Here is a 13135-nt window from a genome sequence, read left to right as displayed (position 1 = left end):
GATTTTATTTTTAAGTAATCTCTCTACATAACGTGGGGCTTGAACTTGTAACTGCAAGATCAAGAGTCGCATGCTCTACCGACTGAGCCAGCCAGGCGCCCCTTACCAAATTGATTTTAATGTTTGTGTAGTAATATTACAGCATGGAGATACTGCAGTATATCCTCAACTGCTTTTTTTTTTTAAGGTTTTCCATTTTATTTTTTAGAGGGAGAGACCACACGTGCAATGCATGCAGATGGTGGGGAGGGACAGAGGTTAGAGGAGAGAGAATCTTGAGCAGGCTCCATGCCCAGTGCGGAGCTGAACACAGCGCTGTATCTCACAACCCAGAGATGGTGACCTGAGCTGAAATCAAGAGTCGGACACTTAACCAACTGAGTCGCCCAGGCACCCTTACGTCAGTTTTTTTTTTTTTTTAAGATTTTATTTATTTATTTGACGGAGAGCAGAAGCAGGCAGAGAGGCAGGCAGAGAGAGAGGGGGAAGCAGACTCCCTGCCGAGCAGAGAGCCCGATGCGGGGCTCGATCCCAGGACCCAGGACCCTGGGATCCCGACCCGAGCCGAAGGCAGAGGCTTTAACCCACTGAGCCACCCAGGCGCCCCACCTTCCATCAGTTTTTGATGGACATGTAGCTATGGATAGTTTTTCCCTGTTATAAATAATGAACATTCTTCCTCCACATTGATCTGTCTCTGCAAATATTTTTTTTCAAATATTACTGTAGTACTCTTTTAGGCTAAGAAGAACTAATTAATAAAATTCTGTGGTGGTGGTGTCTGAAGGTTTGTGTCCCCACAAAATCCATATGTTGGGATCTTAACCCCCAAAGATGATGATGTGTAAGCAAAGGTGGGGCCTTTGCACCAGGGAGTGGGCCCTCACCAGAATGCGACCATGCTGGCTCCTTGATCTGGGACTTCCCAGCTTCCACAACTGTGAGAAACAAATTTCTGTTTTTATAAGCTACACAGTCTCTGGTATTTTGTTACAGGAACCCAAATGAACTAAGATACAAGGTCCTGTGGTATGTGAAATACTCACAGGCATAACTTATCATGGGAAAATGACTAGAATGTGTTCCTGTCCCTCTTTCCTGCGCCATCTGTCCCGCCTTAGATTGCGTTGGCATTTGTTGTTACAGGTACCGTTGTCATTCGAGGATGTGGCTGTGGGCTTCTCCTGGGAGGAGTGGCAGTTGCTGGCTCCGTCTCAGAAGGACCTGTACCAGGACGTGATGTTGGAGAACTATAGGAACCTGGTGTCAGTGGGTGAGGACAGCGTCACAGTCCATTACCTTCTCTCCCTCATTCGATGAAATCGGTAGTGTCTCTGAAATATCTGCTGGTTTGGGCTAACACATTGTAGGGAATAGACTTATTCTCCTCTTTGGCGCTAGAGCGGATATGCTCTTCCTTCCCCAGGAGAAGGATTTTGCTTTACTGAAATATAAATGATATACAGACTTTCTGCAGTTTTCACAGATTCCCAAGCTTAAATACGTGGTGCCGAGTTTTTAATGAGTCCCATTTACAGGTTATCAAGCCAACAAACCACATTCACTCTTCCAGTCTTTGCAAGGAGAACCACCATGGACGGTAGAGGGAGCCGCTGGGAGTCAAAGCTGTCCAGGTGAGTGAGTGAAAACCAAGAAAATGGGGAGAAAGGACAATAAAACTCCAGCCGGCCAGTGAAAGGTCAACGCTTTGGACGTGTGTGGAGAACTTTTCTTATACCAGTTGGTGACACAGATATCTGAGCAACTCCTTTCTGTATCTTATTTATTTATTTATTTATTATTTTTTTTTTTTTTTAAGATTTTTTTTTTTTTATTTATTTATTTGACAGAGAGAGAGGGAACACAAGCAGGGGGAGTGGAAGAGGGAGAAGCAGATGCCTCACCGAGCAGGCAGCCCAATGCGGGGCTCGATCCCAGGACTCTGGGACCACGACCCGAGCTGAAGGCAGACGCCTAACGACTGAGCCACCCAGGCGCCCCTCTGTATCTTATTTATTGGGCTCTTCTTTGCCTGCTACTAAAGGCTGAGGTCTTCCTTTTTTTCCTCATTTCTAGGTCTGATTACAGTTTGGGCTCTTGTAGGATCCTGGTTCTCCTGCCCGGCTTGTGCAGGTCTTCTCCCTTTCCTTTGCTGCAGCGTTCCCGCCTCCTGTTCCTCACCGGCTTGCTCCCTTATAGATGGCTTTGCATTTGGCACAGTTCTCATCTTCTACCCGTCCTCACCTCTTTTGAAAGGGCTAAAATCCCTCCCTGACAACCCACCTCACCTGAGCTCATCTAAAAACTATGTGTGCCTTGTCTCTTAGGGCACCTCTGTTTACTTAATCAGCCTCTGCTTCCCCAACTTCCAGGCTCTGGGGTTTTGTGGTTTTGTTTTGTTTGTTTTTTTTTTAATCTTTTGCTTGATTCTCATATTAAAAGTTTCATTCAGGGGTGCCTGGGTGGCTCAGTGGGTTAAAGCCTCTGCTTTTGGCTCAGGTCATGATCCCAGGGTCCTGGGATCGAGCCCCGCATCGGGCTCTCTGCTCAGCAGGGAGCCTGCTTCCTCCTCTCTCTGCCTGCCTCTTTGCCTACTTGTAATTTCTGTCTGGCAAATAAGTAAAATCTTAAAAAAAAAAGTTTCATTCATTCTCAAGGCCTAAGCTCTCTGTTCTTTGCTAGAAAGTCCCAAATTGCCCTCTTCTACTAACATCTAATCTGCAGTATAACCCCCAGCCACCAGCACAGCTGCCCTTTGACATCCTTCCTGTATGCAAAACAGAGTCCTCCTTCCTCTCAGATAATGTCTTCACTGCCATCGAATGTATTTGGGTATATTTGAAGAGTTAAGCTCTCTGCACACTCACAGTTATTCCCCGGTTGACATCTCCCCTTCTGTAGTCTGATCGGACCTCTAATTCTGTATTTTGCTGGCACCAAGGATGATGATCCTGGGAAGTCCTTTTTCCTTCAGCTTTAGTGTTGGAACCGGAGATCATTTCTCCTGGTGAACCTCTTACTCCTAGTGCATTTTCCTTAGGTTCTGCTGTGTTGCTGTACACGTGAGGTGCTTGGTCACTGTGAGTTGCCTTGAGTTTTCTATATTATTCCTGACAGTCTCTGCTACGTTTATTAGATTTTATTGTTTTGAAAAGTCTTTCGAGAACTGCACACTCTCAGTTCCCGCCTCAGAGGAGGCTGTGATCATTTAGTCTTGAACTGCACCAGTTGCTGCACAACATTGGCTGTTTTTGCTTGTTCAGTTAGTCCCTTTTGATGGTATGGCTGCATGCCTCGGTGGGCAGGGGGCATTAAAACAGTGGAACATGATAAGAAAACGGGAGGAGCGAGAACTGGTTAAAAAAACAAGAGGTCTGCATGTATTTAGAGGCTGAGAAGTAGAGTGAGAAGTTTTGGGGCTGTGGGAGGAGGAAGGTCAGAAAATGTCCCAGAAACAAGTGACAACCTTATTCTAAAGAGGAGGAAGTGATACATTTTATTGAATACCACAGGTCACATCATGTCCGTTGAGCTGAGGGCTGGCATCTGTGCCTTTGATTGTGTTGCATTACAGCCGGATACTGCTGCCTTTCACCTTGAGTTCTTTTTATCTCTACAAGTTCCAGGGTACACTTGGAACTCCCGTCTTTTCTAATTTCTCTGTAACTTTGTGTCTACACCACACTGACTCAGTTATGATCACACATTTTATTGTATTGTTTTACTGGTGGGTATGAGGCTTCTTTTTCCATATAGAGAAAAGGTCTCTGTCTTACTCTTCCTTCCTGCGTGTAGACTACATAATCATTCACTGACACCATCACTTGCATCTGTTCCTCACATTTTAAAAGTAGGTCTTGTTTTGTTTTGTTCTTAAATTTTGTTTTTAAATCAGGGATGTGCGTAAACTACGTGGGAACTTTTTCAAACCACTGGCTTTGTCTCTTGAGATTTGGTTTCTAATCTAGTAGATACGGGGAGTGCCCTGAGCATATGAGGTTGGAAATATGCTTGCCAGACCAGCTATGCTTGGATCCCTGTCACTGAAGAACGGCCACCCTACTGCACTCTGAAAGTGAGATCTAGTGAAGGACAGAAATACCTTCCGAGTTTCAAAGTCCCAGTTGCAAAGGGTTGACATTGGTGCCTGAAATTCTATAATTTTTAGCATTTGATTGTGAGGCATAGATAGGCACTGTTTTTGCAAAATTAGAGGAAATTGAGCTTTGGTAAAATGTTACAGAAAGAATAAAATACTTTTTGGAAGAATGATAAAATAAGTTCTGTAAGAAAGATAGCTGAGTTTCAAATCAAAATGAGGAGTCAGTAAAAAGATTTTGGAGATGGAAATGGGGAAGGCAGTGTGGGAGATTCTTAACAGGTTGGCCTGTAGGAGACTATGTGAGAGGAAATGGCTGGTTCCTGTGGATTTTATATTAATAATTGGCTTAGAAAGTGTGAATTTGGGGCGGCTGGGTGGCTTAGTCATTAAGCAGCTGCCTTTGGCTCAGGTCATGGTCCTGGGGTTCTGGGATCGAGCCCCGCATCGGGCTCCCTGCCCAGCGGGAAGCCTGCTTCTCCCTCTCCCACTCCCCCTGCTTTTGTTCCCTCTCGCGCTATGTCTCTTTCTGTCAAATAAATAAATAAATAATCTTTAAAAAAAAAAAGTGTGAATTTGGTTCTGTTTTAACTTTGTAAAGCTATTTATAGATAGTCTTGCTTGATAGCTTGCTTGAGTCTTGCTTCGTAGCTCTGTAGTAGCATTGAAACATAGAAAGTTACAGCTTGGAGTTCTAGGAAAAATTGTAGATAAGGCAGGTTGATATTTTGTTCCTGGATGGGGAATATATCTCTTAATTGGTGGATGACAGAGATGATATAGGAATAGATTGAGAAAGAATGTGGCATTAGTTGAAAAAAGAAAATTTGGGGATGAGTATGTCAAGTAGATTATAATGGCAAATATAGATATGGTTTATATGGATACAAATGACCTATATCTGTGCTGTCCATTGTGTTGGCCACTGGCCACATATGGCTATATAAATTTAATTAACATTAAGTAAAATTACAAATTCAGTTTCACTGCCACTCTGGTCACCCACATTCAAGTGCTCAATGCCACACATGGCTAGTGGGTACCATATTAGAAAACACAGATACAGAACATTCCCAAGATTGTAGAAAATGTTATTGAACAGCACAGTACACAGTTATAGTATGACTAAACTAAGTGGAGAAGGTCATGTTTCCACCAGTCAGTACAACTGTACTCTTCTCTGGGACAAGGGCAGATGGTCCAAGGACCTTTTTTTTTCTTATTAGAGAAAGAATGCGCATGTGCATGAGCAGGCTGAGGAGGCAAGAAGGGAGAATCTTAAGCAGCATACACATTCAGCATAGAGCCAGTCGCGGGGCTCGTTCTCACGTCACTGAGATTATGACCTGAGCCCCAAATCAAGAGTGGGATACCTAACTGACTGAGCCATTCTGGTGCCCCAGAGGACCTATTTTTAAATTCTAGATGGACATATATGTGTCTGGATGTATTGGACCGAGTGAGGTTGTATCATTTTTACGTAGGCTATTGAAATATTGACTACCGTATTACTCTTAATAGATGATTGGTGTTTTATGTAAGTTTAGTTTTGGTGTGCAGGTGGAATGAAAGGGGAAAGGTTTAGTAACAAGGGCGTTGAATATTTTACCTCAGTAGTCTTGGGATGAGATGCTTTAGGTACTACATTCTGATTTTCCAATTCTACCCCTTTGTTTTGAAAACCCACATTGTTTATGTGTTTGATCAGTGTTTGTTTGATGTCTCTGGATTTATTTTCAGATGCCTCTCCCAAAACTCTTAAGACTTGGAATCCATGAAATTCTTTTCCTGGGTCTTTCTCTTTCTTCATTCATGCTGTATTATCTCATCTGGTTCTGTGTAGTCCAAATATCTAAGTACTGTTTATGTACTCATGACTTAAAGTTATTATCTGAAGGGGCGCCTGGGTGGCTCGGTTGGTTAAGTGTCTGGCTCTTGATCTCAGGGCTGCGAGTTCAAGCTCTGCATTGAGCTCCATGCCCACTTAAAAAAATGGTATCTGAAGTCTAGAACTTTCTCCACACTCATAGATCTAACTGGAAACATCATATTTGTTCTTGAACGTGTATATTATCTCAGACCTGATATATCCCTCAAAATGGAGCACTTGATTCTCCACAAATGCCAAACCTCTCTCCCTAATCATCTTCACCTTATTAAATGCCACTAGCAGCTATCCAGATGTGTAAAGCACATACTGAGAAGCTATCCTGGATGATTCCCTTTTCTTCCTCTGCATTCATTCTTACAGTGAGGCTTATCTTTCCTCTTATCACTGTCATTCCCTTCTCTGTACTGTGTCCTTGTTCTTGTACATTTCTCTATCTCTGTGGTGGTCAGTCATGCTGAAGCTGCTGTTACCTCTTGCCTAAACTCTGCGGTAGCCTCCCGTGTATTCTCTCAACAACTTCATCCCTCCGGTTTATTCTTCATACAACAGCCATGGGATTATTGGTATTTTGGGAAATACCAATTCAAAGTGGGTTGTGTTCCTTCCAAAAAATGTTCAGTAGCTTATGGCCATTGCTCTTAGCATAAAATCTAATTTATAACAAAGTCTTACTACGTCATCTATATGTTCTCAATTCTTCCTCCCTTTTCAAACTTAACTATTTCCACTTCACTTAAGCTCAGGATAGTCCAGGCACACCAGCCTCTCTTGTATTTCTTGATCATGCCTAAGTTTTTGCATTGGCTGCTCCTTCTTGGAACAAGTAGGCAGAGAGGCAGGCAAAGAGAGAGTGGGCGGGAAGCAGGCTCCCTGCTGAGCAGAGAGCCCGATGCGGGGCTTGATCCCAGGACCCTGGGATCATGACCTGAGCTGAAGGCAGGCGCTTAACCAACTGAGCCATGCAGGCACCCCTTATTCTGATGTTTAAATATCATATTGTAATATATTCCCGAACACCAGCACATTCACTATTTGTCGGGTGAATGGATCCATCCCCTTCGTCTTCTCTTGTTTTATTCACAATCATAGTGTGGTTCTGTTTTTACTTTTGTCTCCATTTTGCAAGGTCCTATTTGAAAAGAAGAATCCCAGGTTATATTTATTCATTGTAGGCTATCCATTGTTGTTTCTAAAGTAGCTGTTCTTCCTTTTGCAGTTTTAAAATATTGTCTTTTTTCATAGAACATAGGGCATATTTCTCTTAGACAGGGATCTTATAAAGAGCTAGTCCAAACCATGGCGCCTTTTTTTTTTTTTTTTACATTTTCCCCCTTAAAATTATCATGGATGTTTTCGTTGTTCTTTTTCCTAGAAGAAATATGGGAGATTGACCATATGCACTGGCACCCAGAAAACCAAAATGAGAGTAAAACTTTGGAAAGAGATCAGCACAGTAATGCACTTGGAAATAATTCCGATTTATGTGACAGTCTTGTTCCTTTAACACAAAGACACAATAAGTTTGGCTCACATTGTAAAAGTTTGAAACCACATTTGGGTTTTGTTATTCAGAGTAGAAGATATGCAGGAGAGGACTCTGATGAGTTTAGTGGATGTGGGAAATCATCAGTCTACATCCAGCAGGATACAACTCTTAGTGGACTTAAATGCCATGGATGGATAAAACCCAGTGGCACTAGATCACAGTTCAGTGAACATCAAAAAACTTATACAGAAGAGAAACCACAAGAATGCATCGAGTGCGGGAAAGCCTTCTCCAGGAAGGCACAGCTCATTAGGCATCAGAGAACTGAAAGAGGAGAGAAGCCACACGGATGCAATGAATGTGGGAAAACATTCATGAGGAAGATTCAGCTCACTGAACACCAGAGAACTCACACTGGAGAGAAACCCCATAAATGTAATGAATGTGAAAAAGCCTTTTCCAGAAAGTCGCAGCTCATGGTACATCAGAGAAGTCATACAGGAGAGAGACCCTATGGGTGCAGTGAATGTGGCAAAGCCTTCAGCCAGAAGTGCCGGCTCAGTAGACATCAGCAATCTCACACTGGAGAGAAACTCTATGGATGCAGTGTGTGTGGGAAAGCCTTCTCCCAGAAGGCATACCTCATTGCACATCAGAGACTTCACACGGGAGAGAAGCCTTATAAATGCAGTGAATGTGGAAGAACTTTCTTTTTCAAGTCGGACCTGACCAACCATCAGAGAATTCATACGGGAGAGAAACCTTATGGATGCAATGAGTGCGAAAAAGCCTTCAGGAGCAAGTCAAAGCTCATTCAGCATCAGCGAACTCATACCGGAGAGAGACCGTATGAGTGCAGCGAATGTGACAAAGCCTTTGCCCAGATGTCGATCCTCATTAAACATAAGAAAACTCATACAAGAGAGAAAGCTATAAATTCACTGGAGGTGGAGAAACCTTCCTCAGGGAGTCCAAGCTCTTTGTACATGAGTGAACTTGCACAGGAGCAAAGCAACATGAACACAGTGCCCGTGGAAATACCTTCTTTGGGAACTCAGCCCTCGTTAAACCTCCGTGAGTTCCTCGGGGGTAGAAATGTAGTGTTTGTGGAACAGCCTTTTCCAAGAAGTTAGGCCTCAGTAGGTAATCAGGAATTTCCACAGGGAATAAGTCTTGCAAATGCAGTGAATGTGACACCTTCCTTGATAAATTATGTCTTATATGTCATAGACATTGTGTAGGAAAGAAAATCGCTGGTACCAGAATATATCTGATATCAGAAAAGCCTGTAGCAAGAATCCTCGACATATGTCAGCGTTCATTTTGGACACAAATGCTATGGGATGCGGTGGTGGTATTAGAGGTATAGAGGTGGTATAAAGGATAAGTCTGTGAGAATTCAGACTTATTAAATTTCTATGAAATTTCACTGGGCAGCAATGCAGATAATGTGAGAAAACCTTTTCCTGGAGGTGATACCTCCATTGGTATCAAAGAATTCCCACAGGACCAGAACATTAGGAAAGAATGTGATGATGTTTTCAGTGATAAGTTCTACTTCATCCCATCAGAGAAGTGTAGAAACATACCTCTAGAGACACTGAATATGGACGTTTTCAGTAAAATGTGGAAGAACTCATAGGAAGAAGAAACCCCTGAACACAATAAAAGATGGAAATTCTAAGATGGGGATTCTATTGCCAAACTAACAAATGTGTCACAATTTTGAATCTTGGGAATCTGGGAAAGACTTCTCTAATAAATGAAATCCTGTGTTATGTACCAAAAACCTGTGAATGTGATGAATATGGAGCTACAACTTTATTAGTCTCTTATGGCTGTTGTAACAAATTACCATGCATTTGGTGGCTTAAAACAACACAGTAGTATCTTACAGCTCTGGAGGTCTAGAATCTGAAATGTGTCTTGCTGGACAAGGGGTTGACAGGGCTACATTTCTTTTTGGAGGCTCCAGGGAGAACCTGTTTTTCTTTGTCATTCCAGCTGCTAGAATTTGCCTGAATTTGTGGTTTGCAGACCTCTTCCGCCTTCAAAGCCAGCAGTGGCTGGTCAACTCTTCCATCCCTCTGACACTGGACTCCTGCCTCCCTCACCTACATTTAAGGACCTGTGTGACTACACTGGGCCCACCCAGATAATCTAGGATAACCTCCCTATCTTAAAATCAGCTAATTAGCAACCGTAACTCCACCTACTACCTTGATTCCCCTTGCCTTATACTATGACATACTCACAAATCCTGGAGGTTAGGATGTAGACATCTTTGGGGGCCTTTATTCTGCCTCCTTCAGACCACCCTCTGGCACCCAATTATCTGTGTCCATACCATGTGAAAAATACATTCAGTCTCTCTCAGCACCTCCAGATGTCTCAACCTGTTACAGTACCAACTCAAAGTCTAAAATTCCATCTAAATCTTGAGTTTAAACACTCTAAATCAAGAATTGGTTGAGGCTCTGGATGTGATTTGTCCTGAGGCACAGTTCCTCTCTGTGAGCCTGTGAAATTCTAGAAACAATTCACATGGCCCTAAAATACCTAATTGCATCTTTTACTTTAAATGCCTTTTGCCACATAAGGTAACATATTTACAGGGTCTGGAGATTAGGACATGAACGTCTTTGGGAGTCCATTCTGTCTACCACAAAAACATTAGATGTCAGAGTATTTATACTATAGGATATTCCTACCTAGCCATTAAATAAATCTAGAGAAGCATGTTCACAGAGAATTATCTTTGATAATTACAGTCCAAATATAGTAACTTTTTTTCTACAATCAGGGACTCTTACACCTGTGTCATTAGATGTGACAGCAAGGAATACTATTAAGATATATAAACAAAACGATCAGTACTGGAAAAGAACTCATAAATGCTCTAAAGGAATGTGAGATTTATGTGCTCTGAATGCTACCAAATGTATTTGTATGTATTCTGAAATTGTATAAATCAACATCTGTTCTGAGTGTAGGATGCATATTCCATAATGCACCTAAGTAACAGAATTCTTCACAGCCAATTCCAACAACCTTTCTTGTTTAACAGGAAATGTTTAATGTTTATTCATTAATTAAATAACAAGAAGTAATAGGCAAAATATATGAACGGCCTGTCTTCAGACATAGAGTAATAAGGAGATCAGCACAGCTAACTTGAAAGAAAGGAAACAAATGAAGGGAGTCTTATGACTACCCCAGCCTGGACAGAGTTTCCATTCTGTAGCATAGGGAGGGGGAATCTCATCAGATCCTGGCAGTCTGTCCGAATTGAGGCAGAGTTTAGAGTTTGGAGAATTCAAGGTGGCTCAAATTTATAGTGCAGATTAAAGGACAGGAGAGAGCTGCACCCAAAGCGAACCCATTCCCCCACATGATTTGAAGTTGTAATCAGCACCTTTGTGTGAGGAAGCTCCCTGGGCTGGAGGAGGAACCACTGGAATGAACAGGCAGAACTATCCTTGGAACTTGCACAGGTTGGGAGTAATTTGTTTCCACCAGTTGGAATGGAAACCCCTCCCAATATCTGGAAGGTCACAGCGGAACTTCAGAAAAATAGTGCCTCAGTGGGTCACTCAGATTGACTCTAGAGTAATGGCTGCTCTGAGCCCTCCTGACAAAGGATAGATGCAAGCTGCTACAAAACCAAACTGTTTCCAAGCCGTTTAACTGCTTCCCAGACCTACGCCCAGTAGTATTTAAAGAAGAGAAAGCAGTCCATCAACTGAGAAAACCAACAATGTGGAAATCACAGTGTCTGGCATCTAGTCAAAACTTACCCAGGTATGCAAAAAACAAAACAATTAGGACCTATCAACATGACAAAAAGTCAGTAGAGACTCAGGATTGACCTGGGTGACAGAATTAACAGAAAATGATGTCAAAACAGCGATTATAAATATTCTGTCTGCTTAAGAATGTTGTAGCAAATGGATTATAAAAATTACTGTGGGGTTTCTCTCCACTTGAGCAAAGGGGTAGATGAGGCCAGTCTAGTCACTGGAGCCCCAACCCTAGGTTGTTCAGCCTTGCAGGAAGAGGTCAGAAGGAGATGATTTCCATTAGTGAGGAGCAGACCCCATGAGGAGGAGACCCAAACCCAGCTGAAGTTGGGGAGTGTAGTTTGGTCTATTTCTAGTCCCTCTGGCTTTTCTAGGAACTGAGGCACCTGTGCTGAGTCACAGTTTTCTGGAAGGTGCGGTTTGGGTTACATTGTCTTCCTAGTTAGTGGCTGGTGCTTCTTGGCTATTTGGCTGCCACAGGGGTTCTGGGACATGCAGTCCATCTGCCTTTGTTGTTTTTCTTCACATGAGAATTCTGCCTGGGTTCAAGTAGCTATTAAAGAGGGTGCCTGTCAGACCCTATTAAAGACGACTGGGGCTTCTCTATGCAGCATGTGAGGGAATTGGTTTTCTTTGGGTCGATTCCAAGCTCATCCCGTGGCTCAGCTTGGACAAGGTCAGACCTTTGTAGGTCTTTCCTGCTGTGTGGCTGCAGCAAGAGATGGCTCTAGAGAGCTCTTGTTGTGTGGGAAGCATTTGCCCTCATTCCTCCTGCTCTGGGGGGCTAGATGGACCCCATATTAGGAGCGTGGGAGGGGAATTTGTGGGTCCTAGTGAACCTTACTGTTCCCTTTATCCCATCCCTTCTGCTCCTGTTCCCCAGAAAAAACTTTGGTAGTCTGTGTTCTGTGGAGTGTTTTGTCCTGGCCTCCTCTTAACCGCTCTGTCACCACGAACAGAAAACTTCCAGAACAATGTCTGCCATGCAGTGCCTTGAAGACTAAGCAAGCAGTTTTGAAATAGTATTGTTATGAATGGGATGATGATTTCAGCGAAAAGAAATTTGATTTACATACTTTAGAACCTCACAACACAGTCTGTACAGATTTACAGATTCCACCTACTTTTGTCTTGATTTCCAGTCTAGAACTTGGGTCTCTAGGTTTTAGAACCTGCCAGACCTCAGGGAAGAAGTCCAGAATCAGCTGTCCCACAACAAGTTACCTAGTGCCAGTTCTGTGTAGGGGAGCAGTTACTCCAGGTTTGGCTTTCTCTGTATTTGTGTTTTAGGGGTGAAGGTAGACTAGAAATTCCTAGCTGGTGTGTGGGCTGATTAGTCTGCTCTCTGAGGGCTCCGTTTTCTAACCCCAGCTTTGTGCTTTTAAGAATTCATCCCTCATGGGGCACCTGGGTGGCTCAGTCAGTTGAGCATCCAACTCTTGATTTTGGCTTGGATCATGATATCAGGGTCATGGGACTGAACCCTGTGTTGGGCTCTGCACTGAGTGTTGAGCCTGCTTGGGATTCTCTCTCTCCTCCCCAACCACCACCCCAACACTCTGCACTCACATGCTCTCTCTAAAAAAAAGAATTCATCCTTCATGAAAAGAAGGGTGTTGAGTAATTGTGAAAACTCAAAAACCTGGGGTGCCTCGGTGGCTCAGTGGATTAAGCCTCTGCCTTTGGCTCAGGTCATGATCTCAGGGCCCTGGGATCGAGCCCCAAATCAGGATCTTTGCTCAGCAGGGAGCCAGCTTCCCCCTCTCTCTCTGCCTGCCTCTGTGCCTACTTGTGATTTCTCTTTCTGTCAAATAAATAAAATATTTTCTAAAAAAAGAATATTAAAAAAGGACTCTAAA

At 43.1% G+C, this 13135-nt stretch overlaps 1 protein-coding gene across 3 annotated transcripts in view; it reads left to right on the top strand.

Moving 5' to 3' along the window:
* The window catches only part of ZNF577 (zinc finger protein 577), a 19542-nt gene extending 10282 nt beyond the window's left edge, over nucleotides 1–9260 (top strand). For all 3 annotated transcript variants that reach the window (XM_080829119.1, XM_080829118.1, XM_080829120.1), the window contains 3 exons: nucleotides 1147–1273; nucleotides 1539–1634; nucleotides 7363–9260. In XM_080829119.1, coding sequence (XP_080685245.1) covers nucleotides 1147–1273; nucleotides 1539–1634; nucleotides 7363–8609 — 1470 coding nt within the window. In that variant the 3' untranslated portion in view covers nucleotides 8610–9260. The remainder of the gene's footprint in view (nucleotides 1–1146; nucleotides 1274–1538; nucleotides 1635–7362) is intronic.
* The last annotated feature ends 3875 nt before the right edge of the window (nucleotides 9261–13135 follow it).

Source organism: Martes martes (assembly GCF_963455335.1).
Source record: "Martes martes genome assembly, chromosome: 17".
NCBI classification, from domain to species: Eukaryota; Metazoa; Chordata; class Mammalia; order Carnivora; family Mustelidae; genus Martes; species Martes martes.
Note: the sequence above shows the minus strand (reverse complement) of the source record. Positions and strands in the feature narration are given on the sequence as shown.